Source organism: Leptinotarsa decemlineata, unplaced genomic scaffold (assembly GCF_025532065.1).
Source record: "Leptinotarsa decemlineata unplaced genomic scaffold, Ldec_3_MD MMD2_tig00026354_RagTag_RagTag, whole genome shotgun sequence".
Lineage (NCBI taxonomy): Eukaryota > Metazoa > Arthropoda > Insecta > Coleoptera > Chrysomelidae > Leptinotarsa > Leptinotarsa decemlineata.
In genome coordinates this window covers 2310500-2333264 of record NW_027412702.1, presented here as the reverse complement: position 1 = coordinate 2333264, position 22765 = coordinate 2310500, and the positions used below count along the sequence as shown (strand labels likewise).

Genomic DNA, 22765 nt, shown 5'->3' with positions numbered 1-22765 from the left:
TCTGGCGATGACCAGGAAAAATCAACGCTCAACAGTAGGATTCCAGTAGGTTTCTGAGGACACACCTCCGTAACATGGGGCTAGTGGATACACCTCTATGCAGGATGTGTGAACAGGAAGATGAAACTGTCAGGCATGTTCTATGCGAGTGCCCGGAGTTATCGTCAATAAGAGAGTGTTTGTGTTCGGCGAGTCTTGGCCTACACCTGCCGATATAAAGAAGATGTCTCCCAGAGACCTTTTCACCTAGGAGGACAACTGCTCGGGAGGATGTACAATGGATCACATGTGGTCTGAGTGCTGTCGGCCTGCACTCACCCTCCCTACTCTACAGATACGAATACACCACGCACATCCCAAAATACCGAAGTTATAACCTTCTCAGCCGATTGTTGTGCTTTCGATCGCTTTGGACGAGGTTTACCAGTTCCTCTTCGCTCAGATGATGATAGTTTTGATTCCGGAGTGAAGTGATTAATCCATGTTTCATCCATTGTCACATATCGACGCAAAAATCCGTTTTGTTGTGTTTAAACATGGCCAAATACTGGTCAGAATCATTAAGACGTTCTTGTTTTGGGTCAACAGTGAGCTCGCGCGGCACCCACTTTGGAACAGAGCTTTCTCATAGTCAAATGCGCATGCAATATAAAGCCAACACGTTTTACACAATGCCAGTTAACTGACTTCACTTTTCGGTCATCCAAAACGATTTTGTGAATTTTTTTATGTTTTCTGGTGTTACTGCTACATTTGGACGCTCACTGCGTTCTGCATCACCTGTGTCTCTACGATCACGTTTGATGTCAGCAAACCGACGTTTAATTGTTGCTTCTAATGGTGTGGAGCCCTTACAACACTTTAAAACACTTTTCAGGCCATTGCTTCGCTTGAACTGTATTTTTTCCGATCACGAAGCAGTGTAAAATTAAAACACGAAATTGTTTTTGATCCAATGTTTTGAAAATAACAAAAGGAGTGTCACTTTTAGCCCAATAACTCACAAACTTTTAAGTATAATATCATGAAATTTCAACAGCTTTCTTTTGAAGGTTAGCACTAACTGAAAAATCAGTGAATTTAATAATTTCCATCTATTCCATCTATGACATCTATGCCATCTATGTGGTAGGCCTGATACTTCTCAGGTGGTATTATAAACGGTATTATAAACTGTTTAGTGGAAATCTCACAAAAAAGTATTGTTTTGACACACTCTATGAACACACCTGAGAAGAATATTGTATTGTGAAACACGTGATGTGGGTTTTTAAACTGTTCATGAAATATCTTATAGTAAAATGTTACTTGAATACCTCAAAATCTGACATATTGAATTCAAATCGAGATTTAGGAAGCAAAAGTGATTTAAAAGTATCAACTCTAATAATGAAAAAAATGGATAAACATTTTTCATTACACTTTTGAAATGAAAAAACTTTATAATGTTGCATTCACTGAATTATTTTTGATGAATTTTCAAAATTCAAATGATTATTAGAAATCTATTTTCAAACTTCTCTTAATCCGGTCAATCTAGACAATGGAAGGTACATAAATTTACAACAAGCTGCAAATGCGTGTAATTGTTCAAAACATAGTTGAAAATAAGATTTTGAAATTCCGAATGACTGCGATGCCTGGGAAAAAAATAGTCGAGGTCAAAGATCAAAAATCTCGAAAAAAATTGCTTTTTCGAAATTTTCAGAGCCACCGTTTGAGATACGACGAGTCAAAAAGTTGTAAAAGTTGTAATCGTCATTATATGCACACGTTTCCACGCCACCTATGAGGTAGTGTATCTAGCGCGTTTTTTTAACGTGGTTTCCCCAGCAGGCCTATATCACATATCTGTTGTGATTCTGTCAAATTGAAAACTTGCATAATAAAATATATAAGAAAGGGTTGGAAATTATAAAAGCGATTGAAATTAAAAAAATGTCAAAATTTATTCATCTGAGTCATAACCTTCAAATACTTCTTCTTGTCGTTCTTCTTCTTGGTCTTTTACTTCTTCTTCTTGATCTTCTTCTTCTTCTTCTTGATGTTCATCCTGGGTGTAGGTAGGCTGCGTCAAGAGTGATGTATCGCATGTTTCCTCGTTGGTATCAAATGAATCCTCCACTATTGGTGATTCAGCATTAGAACATGACTGGCCTTGACAAAGTGTACATGCCAGACAACACAACAGTCCAACTTTTTCACAACCACATTTAGCGCTGCATCCCTTTTTACAGTTGCAAACAATCGTTTCCAGCAGTTTTTCCGGCGCAGGTGGGAGAAAGTCTGAGTAGGTTCTAATGCATTGTCGAGCAACTTCCAACCCCAGTCTTTTGGGTCTAGCTGATAACCAAGCCACACTTGAACTTGGTAATATACCCGGAAGAGATGTTGATGAGCAGCAACTGAGGTTGGAGGAAGACAAGCTAATTGCACCTGTTTCTTATTTTTAGTGCATTTTACGAAACATGCATATCGATACTTATCTAAGCAGGTGTTTTTTTCCGGAGCTTTGTACATAGAAAGAAGAAACTGAATTCCATTGGTGATAATTTCTTGTTGAGTCGAATAACTATTTTTGAAATTTTCAGCACATTGAACTAAATCTTGTTTTTCAAACATTTTGAAAACTGTTGCTTTACCTCTCTTGTAAAATGCAGACGTCGTATCACAGCCAGTTATTGCCTGTAAAAATAGTACATGATTTTGACTCTTTGCAAAAGTAGATAAACTTTTTGACGAATATATTTCGGTTTGACTTTGAGCTTTTCCTGGCTTTAGAAAGAAAATAGTTTTTTCAGGTGGAGTTCGAGCAGTAAGACGTACGAGTAAGTCTGCATCTTCACCAACAACAATAGTTGTATTTGCCAAATTGAATTGCTCTATAGCTGTTTCAATAATCAGTACGTCGGCATCGTTATTAGCCTGTTTAACCAATATATTTTCGCCAATAATCTTATCCTTCAACATTGAAATGAACCGAGATTCGTAGTGAGTATTTGCAAGAAATTTCTGTTGACTGGTAGGAACTGTCATAAGTTCATCAAATAGAATATCGGAATATGAAGATGTTGCTAAAGTTCGACGACGTGGTTCTGCAGCTTTAATATCTCTCGTGCAATCATCATCATAGCCATCAAATACGACCGTAATTCTGGCACCAATATGTCTACGTACATACTGAACATATTTATCCACCATCAATGATGTATGTCGTATTAGTATTGGTAATTTCAATATTCGGAGATGTATATACGTGGCATACTTATGCATATAATGACGATTACAACTTTCACAACTTCTTGACCCGTTGTATCTCAGAAACGGTGGCTCCAATAAAAAAAAGTATCGATACATTTTTTGTAGAGAATTTCATGATTTACAATTTTTATGTGAAGTTATTTTATGATAAAACCGTTTTCCTGAAAATCGCGAAAAACCAATTCCGCAATCATTCGGAATTTTAAAATCTAATTTTCAACTGGGTTTTGAACAATTGCACACATTTGCAGCTTGTTGTAAATTTATTTACCTTCACTGTTATTTTTTAGTCTAATTTGACCGGACTATCTATTGAATAAATTAAAAAGTATTATCATCCAAAACAAGCAGAGGTATTTATTTTCATTGTCTGGTCTCATAATGAAAGTTTTCTATAATGCTCTTATCCTGATTAAATTCTATGAATTGTTTATCATTTTAACATTATCAAAATGATATGTGACGTACTCGGAAATACCTATGAATTTTTCACCGTCAGATTGTTGAACTTTGTTGTTGTCCTACTTTGAATAAGAACACTTTTAGCAACTGTAATTTCCAACTGATATATGTTTCTATGAATTTAAATTCAGTTTTCATTATCTAACGGACTTGAAAAGATATTCTGGTTGAACTGTATGGTGTACCTATTGCATTCACCACCGCCATTACTAATATATTTTTTTTGTTTCAGTGCCAGTTGTTTCAGTTTGCAGTAAGTATATTTTATATCATACACATTACTTAGATGTGATAGTCATACCAAGTACACTCTTATCAATTCGAAGAAAAAATGAGTTGTCATTATGGGTTTTGCACAATCAAAATGCAAATAGTCATTTGTATTTTATGATCTGGAATCTGGAATATATTATAGAAATAGCATTATAAAATCGGATAATATTTTCTCGGGAATAATCTGAGATAATCGACAAAGTTACTTTCATTAAATTTTCAGGTACATACAAGGTGATAGAAAGCCAAAGAAAGTATTTGACATTTTTTCCAAAAATTTGACTAAAATTGTCTAGGTTGATATTTCTAATCGATATCTTATGAGATATTCAATATTTCATGAGGTCCAAGTATATTTATCAGTGTTTAATTCAATTTTGAACATTTTAAAAATTTATTTTGGATTTTGTACAAGACTGGTAAATATTCATATTCGTGCAGAGTAAATAATACAGGGTGTCAATTTGAAAACTTCCCATCGAATCTAAGAAATAGGTCAATTTTATTATTAAGGGGGACACTTTTAGGGACGATTTGTAGCCCTTGTGGTTCAACACCCTTAGAGGGGTAGATGTTACCCTTAGAATTTCAAATTGGAAGGAGGGTCAAGTGACCCAATCATTATTTTGATTGGCGTTCAATTCTGCTTCCAATGGTACCCTGACTTATTATTTTTTGATGGGCATTTTCCGAAAATAGCGCCCTAAACTAACAGAAGTAATTATTATAGATATGATATACTGAGATGCATGGTTGGACCAGAACTGGTAAGAATATTAGGTGGTACAGTTCCAACCCTTTATCAGGAGCAACATTAGTCATTAGCTACAGATAATTCACATCAAATATTAGTTTAATAGTAAAACGATGATGGTAGTAAAGTTGTGTTTAGTAAATGCTTAATTTCCAATTCTTATCGCAGAAAGTTATAGATAGCCGTCTTTTTTCGCTACTTCTGAAGTAAAAAATTCTGTTTTCAGGAATTATGTAAAATCATGTTTCATCTAGTCGATACCATCCCTAATCTCCTTTTAAATATGTTAATAGATATAATATGGCAATGTTAATAGACAAAATTGTTGCTATTGGAGTGACGACATCCACAAAAAGTTAATGTTTGGGCCGGTATTCTTGGATATGCCATCATTTGTCTATTATTTCTGAAAGAAAACTTGACTGGCAATCTGTACCTCGAAATGTTTGAAGAGATTATCAATCCTCTTGTAACTCACGAACTACAAACTCAAATGGATGCAGAAAGTAACAGAGTTTTGCAGAAGGTTCTGTTACATTTCTGCCTGGACGGTGCTCCATCTGATTATTTTATTTCCGTCCGACAGTAGTTAAACGAGCGATTTCCGGATAGATGGATTGACAGAAGGGGAGCAGTTGAATGGCCTCCGAGATCACCGGATTTAAAACCCTTAAATTTTTTGCTTTGGAACCATCTTGAATCCGTTCTTTATAAAACACAATCTTCTGATATTGAAGAACTTGAAAGACGATTTACAGCAGCATACCAATCAATTCCTAGTGAAGTTTTTCGTAATGTTAGAGAGGAGTTCGAAAAAAAACTTTATTACTGTTTAGAGGAAAATGGACGACATCCCGAACAGTTTATAAAATAAGTGTAAGTAGACTTTATGATTGAAATGTTTTTCTCGCAAATTACATTTTATTTTGTAAAAGGACAATAACCAACAAATAAAAAATCCCACTCGTTATACAATTATTCCTGTCATTCAAGGATTAGAACGGTACCACCTACTCTTCTAACCATTTTTATTAAAAGGAGCCAATACAATGCATCTCAGAACAGGCAAATTCTACATGTGTGAGTGTAGAACGCAATTTTTTGTAAATTGCTTATTGAGAAATAAAACGTCAGGGTGTCATTGGAAACACAATTGAACGCATATGAGAATGATGTGCCATTTCCATTCCCATTTAAGATTCTAAGGGTAACATCTACCCCTCCTTGGGAGTTGAACCACGAGTGTCCCCTTTGACCATAAAATTGACCTGTTTTTTTGATACCTCATATTATTTACCCGAAGGAAGATATTCAGGGTGGGAATTTATCAAATTGACACCCTGTATGTTCAAAGTAGGAATTTGAAATTTCTCCTGTTTCAGAATCAAACGAGTTTGTTTAAAGTAATTTCTAGAACAAGAGGAATATTTACAATACTGGGAATCAAAAATTTATGTTGAATTTCTTCGAATTGTATAACAATGGTCCCATTTCAGATAAGTCAGTATGAGAAATTGTATTCCACAGGATCTAATTTCCACCGTTATCATAATTTTCATCTGTTTTTTTACTATTATCATCAAATTCAGATAAACTCAAAACATGCACTTTTTCCAGTCTACGTGGTAACGGCTACATCCATCAATTAATTTTTAACTATTTTTTGTCATGTTTATTTGTAATTGTTATGAGAAAATGTTCTAATTGAATGAAGTAAATGTTTTTGATGTGATCTGTATCAATAGATTTAAATTGCACTTCAAGACTCATATATCTGACCGGTATATTTATGTACCTCTTATATGTATACCGATTTGTTCAGTACTTATACGCGACATGAGGAGGTATGTTTATATATTCGTTTCGTGATGAAATCGATATCATGTTTATTGAGACCAGTTTATTTTATATGTCGTTTTGTAATATTCAATGAAAGGATGACATCATTGAAGAGAATTATTCAGACTGATGAAAAAAATTAGTTGCGTGTTCATCAATTCACTTGATAAAACTGTTTACATAAAGAATTTGCTTCCCGCTCCACATAAATTGAAACGTATACCCAATCGAATTATAACTACACCACGGAAATGTATTTGAGGCATGGCAGTTCTTGTCGTTTGTTTTGAGTGATTTCATAAAGAATCACTAGTTTATGAAATGAAATGGGAAAAACTTGGTGTACTGCTAATTGAACATTGAGATACTTGGAGATTGTCATAACAAAAAAAAAATAGTAACATGATAATTCCTATGGTGAAATAATCTTTACAGGATGAATTATGACCAGTTTCAACAACTTGGGATCTTCCCAACAAGCAAATAAAATTCGACTCATTCACATCTTTCAATGATCCGACACTCAAGGATCTGGTGTGTCGGAAAATAACTAGTTTCCTGGCTACTACCACGGACACTGACTTATATCCAGTGACAGTGTTAGTAGAGGACAGTTTGGCAGATGTTTCTCGTTCTTTCAGCAACAGGTCCTTCTCGTTCTTTCAGCAGCAGGTCCTTGTTGAAATTATTTGAGTAGATCACCTACAGACTGGTTTTGGGTTATTACCTATCGTTAATGCGAAAAATATCCAACTGAAACAGCTGTATTCTTGGGAATAAAATAATTTCATCTTTCATTTACTCCATATATGGTACCTTCATCTGAAAGAAAGACTTGTTAACTAGTATTAGCATCTAGGAAAGGGTTTATTCTGTTTATTGTGTGTGTGAGTAAGTAAAAACTTTTAAAAAATCACCTCAACAATGTCGATTTTCATAGGATAGGAAAACCCTTAGTTATTTATCACCAAGCATATTAATAGGTCTTTCTGGATACTTTGCATTGAACAAATTGTATCCTTGCTAAGTCGTTAAGTTATAATTGTATCTTCAAATTCAATAATATACCGTTTTATACAGTGCATTTCTTTAATGCCCCCCCCCTTTTATTTTTTGCACGGGTCAACTCAAAAAATTGAAATTTGGGATAATGAAATTAATGCATGAATACTTTATTTTGAAGTGAAATTGACAGATGAAACTTTCAAAATGGCGATTGGGCGCCATCTGGAAAAAAAATGAAAAGGAGGTTCTTGTGACACACCTTTTTGGAGCTCCTGATAAATGCTTCAGAATCCTAGAATGTAATGGTAATATCTTCAACTACTACAAAATGGCGGAACTTTTGATAATTGCCTGAATACATTGACATTTAATATGAGGTAATAAGCTTGAGGTCAGTTCAGAAGATGCTTGAAATGGTTGCCATGAACTTTTCGACATATGAACAGCCTATCTGATATTTCACGCTGAACATTTTCGAATACAGTAACGTCAATATCTCTACAAATATTCATTATTCTCTGCCATATATCCAATATTGAAGCAGATTCAATTTCGTACACCTTTTGCCCCAAATAGCCCCATAAAAAAAGTCCAAAGGTGTCAAATCTGGCGAGTGGGCTGGCCGTTCAGTAGAGGACCTCGACGGCCAATCCAACGACCGGGACAAGTAGTATCTAAATAGTTTCTCACTTGTCTTACGCTATCTTGAAAGTTTCATTTGTCAATTTCACTATCCCAAATTTAAATTTTTTGAGTTTACTCGTTCAAAAAATGAAAGGGGGGGGGGCATTAAAGAAATGCACTGTATAATTGGTGAATGAAAGCATCAAAAGTGAATTTAAGAAGTGATCCACTGAATTGCTCGAACGACAGTGGTAAATAATGATAAGAAAATAATATTAATAATGGTCTGGTGATATATACACTTACAAAAAGATATTTCAAATCTATATTAGTGGATGGTTACATCAGGTGTATCATAAAATGCATGTTCACTTTTATTGGAGGATAAGGATGTATTGATTTGACCACCTATTCAGCAGCGAACCTTAAATTGTGATCATCATCAGTTATTTAAGATTATTATTTCTGAAAAAATTCAATTTTACTCTAACGTTTTTACAGAATCTCTCTATTTTTCTCTCCTCTTGTGTTTCGTTTATCTTTGTAATTGTTCAGTTTATTGTTTTCGGGAAAAAGATATGGTAAATTTCTGCGATTGTAACATTTCTGCGTCGTATTTCACTTACATATACTTTTTTATCTCACGAGGCTAGCAGACATTTGCAAACGGTTTCTCTATTGAAACTGTTTCTTTGACAAACTTCTGAAGTTCAAACTTTCGGGTCGATATGCCGGGTAATTTCAAAAGTCAAATGGGGAGCAAAATAAGCTAGTATCTTCATTAATAGAAAACTAACGTATTTATGTAAATACTATGGAGTATTTTGATTTTATTCGGGTAGCTTAGTCTCTGTCTCATTCAAATGAGTAAGTTATTTTCAGTACTCAGAGAAATGCGAAGTAAATAGATTCAACAATAAGAAGGTCCTTATCAGATGCGAATTGTTTAACTTTCATGTACGATTTATTTATTCAGTAGTCATTGAATGAAATTTATAAACATTGACGTAAATAATGGAAATGGTTATTTTCAGAAAACGGGTTCAACTAGCGGCAAGAATTATGGGAAAATATAACACGTTTCAAAGTCCACAAACGCCGTTAAAAATTGTATATTCATTCAATTTTATTGGTTTTCACTTACGAATGAAACATTTTTGTTTGGATGTTGTATTCATGTTAAAGTGAGACAATAGACTTACTATTTGAATACGTATAAAACTATTTGATTTTTTCGACGGAGTCGTATATTGTTATGGAGAACAGTTTTACAAAAAAAAATCAACTATCAAAAATAGCACCTAGTAATGACTCAATTTCCTAGTTACTGAATTTATTTCATAATTTTCAAAAAATTTCAGTTAATTCAGTATCTTTTGAAATTTTTACAATAATCAAAGCCGAAAATCATCAATTACAAATAAATTAAAAGAATTCAGTTTATAAATAGAGAAAAAGAAAAAAATACCTCAGAAGTCCTGCTTCGTTCCCCCCTGTTCATGAAAGAGGACATATGCCTCCTCACTCACAAGCGATTCAATGCCGCTACAAGGGTGTCTGTAATATGCTGTGTCATACCCGTTGTAAGTAGTCCCACTATGATTCGAAAGTGCATATAAATTATAACGACTAGGAGCTACTTTGTCTGCTGCATAATTGCTTGTATCTAATTCTTCTAAAGAAAAGTCAATGGCAACATTCAATTTGCACCTGAATCTTTCCGTCGGAGAAAATCTTTTTAAATGAATTACTGAAATACGGGGAAACTTATGGATTGAAAGCTTCTTTGTGTATTTTCTTCCTTCCTTGCATATCGAACACATTGGTTTTTCATCTTCATCCAGAGTTTTCTCTCTTGAGAAGGAATCCAAGCATTGTGACCAATTCTTTGTGGTATGGGGAGATACAAATCCCAGAAATGATCCGAAGATTACTGATGAGTGTCCACAGTGTGTGCACCATACAGTGGATTTTAATTGACCAACGAAATTATCTGCAATCTTAGAGTTGTTCATGTTCAAATATCTCAGTCGGGACTCTGGCGCTCTTCCCCTGTCGCTCAATTTGTCGTCAACCTCCGTTAAGATCGGTTTAGGTTTCTCAGTAATTCTATTGAACTCCTCATGTGAACCTTCTGAAAGATATTGAAGGAATTCCTGCGCGTCGTGATGGGCAGATCCCATGAATCGAGGGGCGAATCTTTGAATATTACTTTCAAAGTAGGCAGTGTTTATTACTATATCAGATGAATCTTATCACAATTCTTTAATAACTTCTGCGAATGCTTCGATTAAAGCGCATTCCATACTACAAATACTAGTATTGATATCTTCCACCCCTTTATTGGATCGGTGGGATAAGGAATTCGGAGCTAAACTGACTAAAAGTGAATTGGATATGGCTGACGTTTTGAATTTGATAGAAGAAGATAGTTCCAGAACTTGTTCATGTTTCTCTCTATCTTCTGATGGGAACTTATGGGGTGTATCACAAGAAATATGGGAGGTTTTATGAGGTAACAATTTGTCATCGTGACTAGGATATAAATATGATTTGGAAACAACGGGATGAAGAAAAATTTCATCCAGTGAATATGATGATGGAATGGTGTCAAAAACAGAAGCAGAATTACGACGCTATATAGCTAAACTAATTTTTTGGATCAGTTTCATGAACAAAATTTAGTGATGAGGGGCCAAATGCACCGAAAGTTTCCACAGCCACAGGATGAAATATAAAGTTATTTCCAGCATTTCGATACTTCTGCTGTTTTGCCTTCCCATTGGTTATGGCAGGAGTACCTGCATTTTTGGACTTTCCAAATAAATGAGATGGAGCAATGTGTCCGCACATGTGAAATCCCAAACGACAGCTTTGCCACATTTTCAGGGAAATGCCATCATCACGACTAGTACCTAGTGATTCTAGGATAGAAGCTATCCCGGCTGATATCAAGGCCCTTTTTATGATGTCGTTAACTTAGTGATGTTTTGGAAAACGTCCAGAACTATTCCTTTAGCTTTAACCATGAGTACCTTTTTTATTTACCTTACTACCACAAATATATTTAGGAGAAGTACAAATAACTAAACCCAATCTGAACCCAATGGTTACCCTGAAAGTATCATTATCTAATAGTGTTCCTAGAGTTCAACCAAGCACCAGATTCGTTAATATTGACGGCTTTAAGGCGAGCTTTTTCAGGGGGAGATGACAAAGACGAAATGATGGAGTCAGAAGTGATTTCTAGTGAAGGTTCGTCCCATGCTTTCTGAAGTGATTTGAGATCCCTAGGCACATGACTTTTGGTTTGAGAACACTAAATAGATTCGCCTTCTACGGCTAAATTATCTATTATATTGGTAAAGGAGACTGGAAGTATCATTTCTATCAATTGCGAAACATTGTTGATGTAAGACATAAATGTTGGCAAAGCCATCGATGATGTTGAGCGCAGACCCAACTCTCCACGATTCACAGTCAATATATTTCAAGAGTCATGAGCATGAGCAGGAATAATCTAATTAGATTCGACAAAGACTTCAGGATCGATCATGTTATATGCAAAAACATTAAAATAAAAAAATGAAAAAACATTTAGGGACTTATCATTGGCTAACGGATCACTGCATATAGGTCAAATATGTCAATGGAAACGGCTCTATGTCGAACCATGAGAAAAGTAGAACCGAGAAATACCTGAAGATATTTTCTTCGATATTAAGGTCTCATTCGATAATACATTTCCAGAATCAATCATCAGGCGTCGAAAAGAGGAATAGAAGACGCAAACTGCTGCTAGATATATTGCATGTTCAGGACATATTTGACAATATCCATCATCATGGAGAAAATAATAGTTACACGGGTAGCAAAGGGCTGCACTCAGAGGGATATTGTCCCCACTGCATTCTAATGGATGAGTTACTTCGGCTCCTGGATCAAATTGAATATAAAATACTGGGTAATGCAGAAGACCTAGTCAACCTTCTCCAGTGAAAATAAAATAATATGTTGAGCGGAAGCACGCGATAAAAAAATGAACATGAAGCTCTCATGTTGGCCTGACGAACCAACAGAAAGGAACAGATACTGAAACCAATCATGATGTACGATTTTCATACCCAAGCATGGTTTAATTCATGATATCAATAAACTACACAGGGTGCAAACATTTCTAGTTCAGAAATAATGGGTGCAATTGAATTAACAAATAGTAGCAGATACACTTCTGAATGTAACCTCTTCATAACTTGTAGTGGCAAACTTGAGTTACTTCAAGCTGAATTGGGAAACTCATCGAGCTATAATCCTATATATCTAACCTGTTTGCCTTTGATTCCTGGATTTTATTTGGCAATACAGTTTCTGTACAGACGAGTTGAAACTTTAATATGCACCCAGAAGAGTACACTACAGCTACACGCTCGATACATACCCCTTCTCCAGACAGACTCATACGCAGCCTTGCAATGTGAAAGAAAAATTGATTAGAGCTCCACTGAATGAGTGGAGCAATTTTTTTAAATACAGCCACGTTTTACTTCGGGCATTGATGAACCCAAATGTAACATAAAAACGGGTCTGAGCATGCGTCAATAAGTGAAGGAATCCTCTGACTTTTGTCATAAAAAAAATCTGTTTAAAATCTGTTAAGTGATAGTCACGGATCATGCACCATGAATTAGCTCTTGGGTTATCAAATTTTTTGGTATGGTATCACATCAGAAATAGATATATCGAGAATACTCGAAAAATACATCAGGACAAACCGTTATTAAGGTTTCCTCTGAGAAAACAACTGAAGAGCTGCTTCAATAAAGCGGAGATTGGCTAAATATGATTACGGGACACTATCTAGAGAACAATATTTTGATAATATACCCTCTTCATTCAGTGGACTTCTGTACAAAATAGGTTGCGGTTCCTGGAGGGTAGTATTTTATGGACAACCCAAAACATGTTAAAAAAATGTTGACATCCAATCGAATTTCATAAAACGGTTCAGGGAACAAGATTTTTGGAATATATGCAATAAAAAAATAGTAGGAGAAACCCAAATATTGATACTACTGTAATCAACTTACTGGTAATGGGTACTCATAAAATTCATACTTCAATACTGAACATATTTTAAGTACAATATTTGAATAACTTCAAAGATTCAAAGTTCCTAAAGTACACAAAACACTTATTTAGGATGAGGACTTGAGTAGTTACTCTTGTACTTCTGGCAAATTCTGGCAAAAGAAATACCTATATATCGTTCAAAACATCTGGGGATATTTCGGAGAGATAGTCACGATTAGACTATAACCAGTGAGGGTGACAGTGTTACATGTAAGTGCAATTTGTTACCATCCATTCAAAGTAGAACTCATGTGAATGATATCTGATTTTTATTCCACAACGAATGTTTAAAATACAAACTGAGTAGAGAAAAGAATCTTCTGTATAATTCAGTGTTCATATAGAAGTATTTGTTTCGGAAGAATTTTTTTCTTTCGTGTAATTCAATGTTTATATGAAAGTAGCTATTTCAGGAGGACTTTCTTTCAGTTTGTGTCTGAGAGTTACTTCTTTGCATGATCTACACATCAATGTATAGAGTTACTTATTTTCAAATTGATTACTTCCTTCCTTTCTTTGGAAGATTCCCTCATCCTTTTTTTGTATCAAGATGGAGTGATAGAAAGCCAAAAACTTTCTTTCCCAAAAATTAATCACTCATAAAAATATAACCCCTTCAATTCAAATATGATTCCTCTTGGCTGGGATTAAATCAAATAGGTGAATGAATGTCATTACGATGTCATCGATGACATGAGTAGATTAAGCTTATTCTGTGACATTAAAAAATCGTAATTCATGAATGAATTGTATGTATTTTCTATAATGTTATCCAATTTGGTACTGAAAAGCCTTAGGGCAAGTGTCCCAAGGCGAAACATCGATGTATACCAGTGAGGGTGACGGTGTTCCATGTAAGTGCAATTTGTTACCATTCATTTGAAGTAGAACTCATGTGAACGATATCTGATTTTTTATTCCACAACGAATGTTTGAAATAAAAACTGAGTAGAGAACTTCTGTATAATTCAGTGTTAATATAGAAGTATTTGTTTCGAAAGATTTTTTTTCTTTCGTGTTATTCAATGTTTATATGAAAGTAGCTATTTCAGGAGGACTTTCTTTCAGTTTGTGTCTGAAAGTTACTTCTTTGCATGATCTACACATTTATATATAGAGTTACTTATTTTCAAATTGATTACTTCCTTCCTTTCTTTGGAAGATTTCCTCATCCTTTTTTTGTATCAAGATGGAGTAGTAGAAAGCCAAAAACTTACTTTCCCAAAAATTAATCACTCCTAAAAATATAACCCCTTCAATTTAGACTTTTATGTTTTTCTACGCTTTGAAAATATTTATTTATTTATCAATAGGTAAACGATTGTGGAATCTAATAATCGAAAGTAATGAACTAATGAATGGCACACTCGAGTATTTTCGTTTGGTACTCAAACCATTTATAAGGCGAAAAGATATTCAAACTGAATAAAGGTATTTCAATAATAATTAATTTCTCTGCTCAGTTTGCAATCAATCAGTTGCTTCTAAGTTGAAAATAACTGTTTCAACAATCTATGTACGTAATGTTTTGTCAAATTCATATATCTTGAAATATAAAATATGTTCAACTTTCTGTTTCGACCACAAAATATATTTATTTTCAGATAAGGAATTCGCATGACATTTAGTGGTTAACCAGTCAATAAAATCCAAGAGCACCTCAACGATTTAATCTTCTCGTCTGGTAAACCACTGCGGTTAGTTTACTTGTGATTATGTATGTTAGCCATTAGGAAAAACCTCTACTACTATATTTCAAACTATCTTATTGCATCCTTACTTTAATTCATCTCAGTGATGAATAAATACTCCAAATCCCAATTTAATATACAGTTGGTGATACGAAAAATAGTTATACATTCTGCAGTTGCTAAATAAACAAAGATATATTGAATGTGTCCATTGATACAATAATATACTAATGACTATACAGGTTAGTTCGAAAAAAGTTATCGAAAAAATACTATGAGTTTAAAAACCCGTAAACAGGACATGTGAAGATATTCTGTCCAGTTTTGGATATCGATGCATTTGAATTTTGGATTCCCCATCCCTATATATGGTACTGAATAGAAGTGTGTCGTTAGGTCAAAAATCTAGATTTTCCATTATGATAATTTTTAGGGTATAGTCTATCTATTCCCAATTGGAACGGCAATAAAAATAAGAGTACAGTCATAAACATTTCTTGCCTGTGGCCCCTAGTCGCCCAGATAGTTAGTAAACGTGCTATCAATTGTAGTTGAGGAATAAAGGCTCGGCTAGCTGGACTGGCTGAATACTAATTTTTTGTCCGTTTCACAATATTTCTTTATCAGTGCCATGTGTTCGTGGGGTTAGGTGAGGTAGTGAGTGGTTTTGCAAACCGATTTTTGAAAATTTTTTTTTAGAGATCAGATCAATATGGCTTTCTGTAGACCTTTTGAAACAAATGATAACATTACGTGTGAGGAATCTGTGTCAATTGACAGGGATCCGGAATTTGGAAATGAGGACTTACATGTTCAAGCTCAGTGAGTAATTTTAAATATTCATGAATGCTTCAAGAAGGAAAACTGTCACACTTCACATAATGCTATTGTGAATAGAATATGCGAGTTAACGAAACTATCTCGTTCGACAGTTCTTCGAGTCATTAAGATAGGGGATGTCATTGACAATCCAATGAAACAAAAACAAAGGAATAAAAAATTCGCAAACGTTGATGGTGCTACAAAAGATGTGATTCGGCGAACAATTTATGGTATATACCAAAAAAATGAAGTACCGTCCTTGAAAATTATTTGGTATAAATTACTCGACTATCCCGATTACAATTTCAAATATTTAGAAACTCTACGATGTGTCTTATTGTCTTGTGGTTTCAAATATATAAAATTGAACAATCGGATGGTCATAATGGAATCGACACGCATTGTTCGACTCCGACAAGAATATTTGAGGCGAATGAAAAGCTACCGAGAATCTAGCAGACATCATATAATCTACTTCGACGAAACTTGGTTTGACGCCCATGATGTTGTCAAATATGGCTGGATAGACGAAACCAAGTATTGTTCTTTGAACACACCTTCTTCAAGGGGAAAACGAGTTATAATTTTGCATACCGGGAGTGAATATGGTTTCGTACCTAACGCTTTGCTTCTGTCGGCCAAAATATAAAAGATTTGTCTGCTGATTACCACGAATATATTACTGCGGCTTTATTCGAAACCTGGTTCAGTGAGCAGCTTCTCCCAAATATTCCTCCAAACTCGGTTATTGTTATAGATAATGCTTCGTATCATTTTTGGTTATTGACTACAATATCAAACAACACAACACAAAAAAGCAGATATTGTTGATTTCATGCGAAATCATGACATGGAAATACCCGAATAGATTCCAACGAAAAAGGTATTACTGACGACCATAAAACAACGTAATTTCAAAAAAGAGTATATTATTGATTCGATGTGTGAAACACGTGGTCATATTCTCTTACGTTTGCCTCCACACTATTGTGTGTTCAATTCAATTGAAATGGTTTAGGCCACAATGAAAGAAAGCTTGCGGAAATGTAATCAGTCACCGACTTTGAATGCTGTGGTGCTTGACAATATAAGGCGAGTGGTGAATGAAGTAGGTAATAGTGATGTGTGGAAGAACTGTGTGGCCTACGTTATGAAAGAAGAGAACAAATATTATGTGCAAAGTTCCATAAATCCGATCGTTATTCAACCCGATGATAATTCCACCTCATCCGAATATAGCGAAGAAGAATTTTGATTTTTCTAGCAATTTTGTTGGCCTCCATTATTCTGTAAATATATGTTTGACGAGAATTCGGTGTGATTATTTGTGTTTTCATTGTATTGTAGAGTTTTCGATTCGGAAATCAACTACCTTGAATTTCGAAGTTTTTCATAATTACCCATGGAGGAAAAATTCAGTTGAGATAACTTTTTCATGGGGTGATCAATTGCTATGATTGTAAGAATAAGTAACTGAAATAAAAGCACTGAAAAATAATATGCTGACGCCTATGTCGAGACGGGAATTCCTTCTCTGTGCTGTTCCAATTGGTATTGGAAATACTATACCAATTAACCTGAACCTAAAAAAGTTCTGTCGAAAAGTCGAATGAATGTTATTGACGATGTGAGATTTTTGTTTTCAGAAACAATATTTATGGTATCAAGATGGAGTCTCCTGTTATTACAAAAATCTTCTTCTATTATAATTCCTATGTGATTGTTCATTTCAAAATAGATTGATATGACTCGAATCACATATAAATATATTATATTTTTTGTATCATTTTTGTTATAATGAACAATCCGCTTGGTATATTCCCATAATATTCCATTTCTTTCACTATCTACGCTGATGTTCCCCAGGGATCCATAGTGTCTCCAACCCTCTTTTTATTGTATATTAACGACTCACTGTAAAAAACGAAGAATCCAATATATTACTTTGCTGATGACAGCACACCTATCTCGTCATTCCATTTGGATTCCAAAACATCGGCTGCGGATGCACATCTTCACCGGCAGCAGGAGGTTGCATATCTCAGTGATGATCTAGAAGTGATTCTGAATTGGGGGGAAACTAACCAGGTTCAATTCAATGTCACAAAAACCCAGGCATGGGTTTTCCCCAAAAAGATAAATGTCTCCGAATCCGATATAATAATGTTAGGACAGACAATTCCACTTTCTGCTCAGATAAGTTTGCTAGAGGTTAAATGGTCACCAATCTGTCTTGGCACAACCATATCGCTGGCATTGCAAAGGCTGCTTCTCAAAAGCTTGGAACACTGTTCTGAACCAGAAAACTGTACACACCTCAGCATCTTTTGATGCTTTATAGAGCTCAGATCAGACCATCTTTGGAGTATTGTTCTCACGTACGGAGCTTCGCCCCTAAGCATACCTTGAAGCTGCTGAATTCCATGCAGAAAAGAGCCATTCGCCTGATTGGAGACGCGAACATCACTTGCAACCTTGATAGTCTGGAACATCGAAAAAAGGTTGGAGATTTGTCTCTCTTCTATAGATACTTTCACGGGAAGTGTTCAAGTGACTTGGAACAGTTGCCACAAGAGCAGTACATATCACAAATACGCGACGGACTGTGGCTGCTCATTGTTTTGAGGTTCAACTCAGTACACCTCGAACTTCACCGTTTGAGAACTCTTCCATTTGGAGAACTGCGTTTATGTGGAGCTGGCGTTCACAATATATTGCGAAACGACCCCAACAATTTGAATAAGAAAAAAATCACTTCGAAGGATATACATTATATCATGGATGAAAGGGAAGAAATCATGAACCCACAGCTATCTAAACTTTACTCATTGATCAAGTTACACAAAAAGAGCTACACGATTAGCCCGATGATCTATTTGATCACACCAACTTCAGTTAAACTATTAGGAAGAAAATATCGAAGATATTAGATGACAGGAGTTTATAACTTGTTTTGTTTCACATAGATGAAACATTCAAAGAATGCATGAAAGAACAGAAACATTTTTCAGAATGGAAAATACATTCAACTTATGCACTCACTCACCTTCTTACAGAGAGACATGAGTTAAATCATGAATTCAAAACTCCTCATTTACAGAAGAAAGATTTGAACTCAACCATTTGGAAAGCATACATATCCATGAATTCGAAATTTTAATATCTAATGAACCGAATTGATGCGAGAATGATGTAAATTATGATTTTATATCGAAACACGTGTCACGGTTATAGTGAAAATCTTATATTTAATTGTATCAGTTATTATTAGGATTATTGTATTCTTCATACAACTGCTGAAATTCAATGTAATATAATATCATATACATATTTTCCTGCTAGAGATTTTGACTAAATTACAATTCTATAATAGTAGGTACTGAATTCTCAAAAATATTATTTCATTGAAACGAAAACATTGTTATCAAGGTTGAGATTCTATATATTTTATCATCATTTTCTCTCATCTCTTCAGTATAATTTTTATACGTCACTAGAATGAACAGATAAAGGCAAAAACGTCATTTCTGAGAATTTAGTGCGTACTGTTTCGGACTTATAGTATAGGTTATTGTGGAGATTTCTCACTGAATTTTTACGTGATATTCACTGTTTCGAAAACTTATATTTTTAGATATATATTCATTCTTATCTTTCGAACATACTATTTTGCTTCCATGTGTAACATTTTCTTATATTTCATTATGAGAAAATAATAATTTTCTCGTTGAAAAATGCTTCACAAAAGTGAAAAGAGAATATTTTCAGAAGAAACTAATTTCTCGTGAGAAAAGTTATTATGTTTTCACTTTCCCCTTATTGAACAAAAAAAATGTGGAAAACTTCTATGCACGACCTACACATCCCTAAAATGAGTTTCGATTGTAATTTTTTTCTTTTCTTTGGAAGTTTACCACATTTTTTGTTCGATAACGGAGAAGCAGAGAGATGAAAAGCTTTTTTCATCAGCTTTACAACTTTTAACACATTTTGAAGGTATATGGCAATAATTGTTAACAAAACCTCGTATGCTTTTCTCGAAATATCGATAGAAAATCCAGAATTTGTTGTGAAAAATCTCCATCAATTTTTTCATAGAACTTCTTTGGATGACAATTAAAATAATCGAAAAGTGAGAATTTTCTATAAGAATTTTTTTTTTATTTTCCCAAACATGTCAGCATCCATGATTTCTTTGACCAAAAATCATCATTTATAGTATCTTCTGTTTTGACTTTCAATATCACCTTCTGACTATCTACCAGTTTCCATATTTTTTCTCAGAGTTGATATTAGATAATTTTTCATTCTGCTTTTTTGTGATGTAACTCTGAATCTAGATGGATGGTCAACTTGTAACATCTGGTGCTTTTCTCATACCCCCCAACTGTGACACAATTCTCTTAGAAAATGTATTTGATATCTTATATATAATATTCATTAATGAAACAAAAAACTTCACTCCAAGCAGACGTTATCAGTTGAGAAGGAAAGGAAGAAACTATCGCAAAATATATTTAAAAATATGACAATTAAGCCCATGTTTCTTGGCTTCTGTCGAAGGTTGCCATTCAAAATTATTTCATGTGTGTATCGGTTACCAACAGTAAATTTCCGGCGCAAGGCAAGGCCAGAACAATACAGAGTACCAATCATGACTATTTACGATTTTGATTAGATTAATAATGACTTATTGTGTTCTATCCTTTCGGTATACAAAGCCTAACAGTTGACTCGACACAACTGAACCATACATGAGCGCGTATTCTCAGATATCATCGAATATGGGTGTGATGTTAAAAAGTCTTATATGACCTTGAAATACAGTAACTGCGATTTCATCTTTCATTCACTTTGAAGTATCCAGATTTTTCCAAAACCTTTCAAAACAAGGTACCTATAGTTTAAGAACAATTCAAATATTCTTTCACTACACTGCTAAATTAGGAAAAAAGTAGTATCTGAGTGAAATCGATCACTCTCTTTGACTAGTTCTAGTAGTAATAGAAACCTTCGAAATCGGCGAAAAATACATCAATTTCTCTAACTACTACTATGTAACTACCATCACTAGTTTTTTAAATGATTCTAGAGATACGGCTACCTTCCTTCCACCAGTGTTTCCAGAAGCTTTCATCTCTCTAGATCCTTTTTAAAACAATCTAGGATTTCGATAAAATCATCTGGTTTGTACAAGGAAGGTTTTGACATAATTTCAGATCTGGAAATATATATTTTTTCTATGGACAGCTATGGTTCAAAGGAACTCTCGTAAGGAAGATTTCTCAGTGAAAATGTCATTGCAAATGGTAAAACCTGGTCGACGAAACTAACAAGAAAAGGCGGATTGCTGCCGCTTGTGCTGTTAATTAAAACACAATTGATCATGAATTATCTTCATTTTGCGTCTGATAAATACAGGAATCCAAACATCAATTACAAAAACGAATACGTTCGATATCGTTAAAAGAATGGTATTTAACTGTAAACGTGCATTATCCTTGTTGAGCAAATAATATGTTAAACGAAATATAACTCACAATGTGGTACTTATATACCAAAACTAAGATGAATATGGTATTTGTGAATGTAATAATAAATGAACATCCGGAATAGCAGAGCATGTTTGGACTCATCAACATAACATCAACAATTATGATGTGCGTAAATTCATCATTTGTACCATTCAAATTCAAATTGTGTAAACAAATTTGATAATTAATTTCATCATGGATATTACATTTCGGCAGTTTCACGGATTATGTCGGCTGAGTTATACCTAAAACGGTTTAGTGAAAAATTTTATACTGATGAATTTTCATTATAATTTTTCATTTCAACAAACATGAATCGATAAAGAAGTAATGCATACAAGTATTTTTCAATCTGTGCATAGTGTTTTTGAGTATTTGTCAAGGATTTGGATGAAACTGATTTGCTATGGCCAAAAATGACTGACTGCTTCACTTACTCTGAAATGCGTTTTCAAAAGACAAAACATAAGCACTACAGGACAATCCTTAAGGCGTTCTCAGAGCGATGCCTGTGCGAAAGTAGCGATTCACACCGTAACATGACTTCAAGTTTAATTTTATGACTCTTCAGCCAATTATAAAACTCGGTTAGTAAAAATTATCCAATACGAATCTCCAATTCTTCAGTCCACGTGTACTAGTTGGCAGCGACGTTATTTCTATGTATTGGATTTTTTGGCCTTTGAGGTGCTGATAGATTTAACTATTCACAACTATTCATCGGTTACTTCGACTGTACCTCAAACGGGACTAACTTCAAGAACATACTACAAGTTCATGAATAAAGTGAATTGTAAAATAATAACGACTATTTTCAAATGGGATGGTTAGGTTACTTCACGGTGAATGCTTTTTTTCAACTGTTGATGTATATAGGGCGTTCCAACGAAAATTTGACCACCCTGTAAGTCAAAAACGATGTAATCAAAAATTTCAAAGAACACGTCAATTTTTATTTCTAGGGGAACTAATTCTGATATGGAAATCATATCCGAAACTTCACCCACCTGCGGTCGGCAGGTGGGTGGCTTGGGGGTCGAGAGATACATCATTTGAAAGATCTTTCGTCCCTCTATTACCTCGGTATTTTTTTTGAAATTGGTTCATTTCTTATTGAGAAATTGAATGTTGAACGTTTTATTTAAGAACAATCAGAAAATTCACTGTCGTTCATTTTAATGAGTAAATCAACAACAAATGATATCAGTGGAAACAAAATCAACGCATAAATTGTTCAAAATGATCTCCAGCTAGTCCTATACAAAAATACAGTCTACTCTCGAAAGCGTTCCGTACATTATTCAAGATGTCCGAAGTCAGCAATCGGCATTCCCGAACAATTCTCTGTCGCAGGTCTTCTAGATTTCTAG

The 22765-nt window shown here is 34.5% G+C and overlaps 1 protein-coding gene across 2 annotated transcripts in view; it reads left to right on the top strand.

Annotated features, from left to right (window-relative positions):
- Positions 1-22765, top strand: part of LOC111516371 (facilitated trehalose transporter Tret1-2 homolog) — a 76016-nt gene that overhangs the window by 32304 nt on the left and 20947 nt on the right. For both annotated transcript variants that reach the window (XM_074184387.1, XM_074184388.1), the window contains exon 3: positions 3956-3976. In XM_074184387.1, the coding sequence (XP_074040488.1) occupies positions 3956-3976 (21 nt within the window). The remainder of the gene's footprint in view (positions 1-3955; positions 3977-22765) is intronic.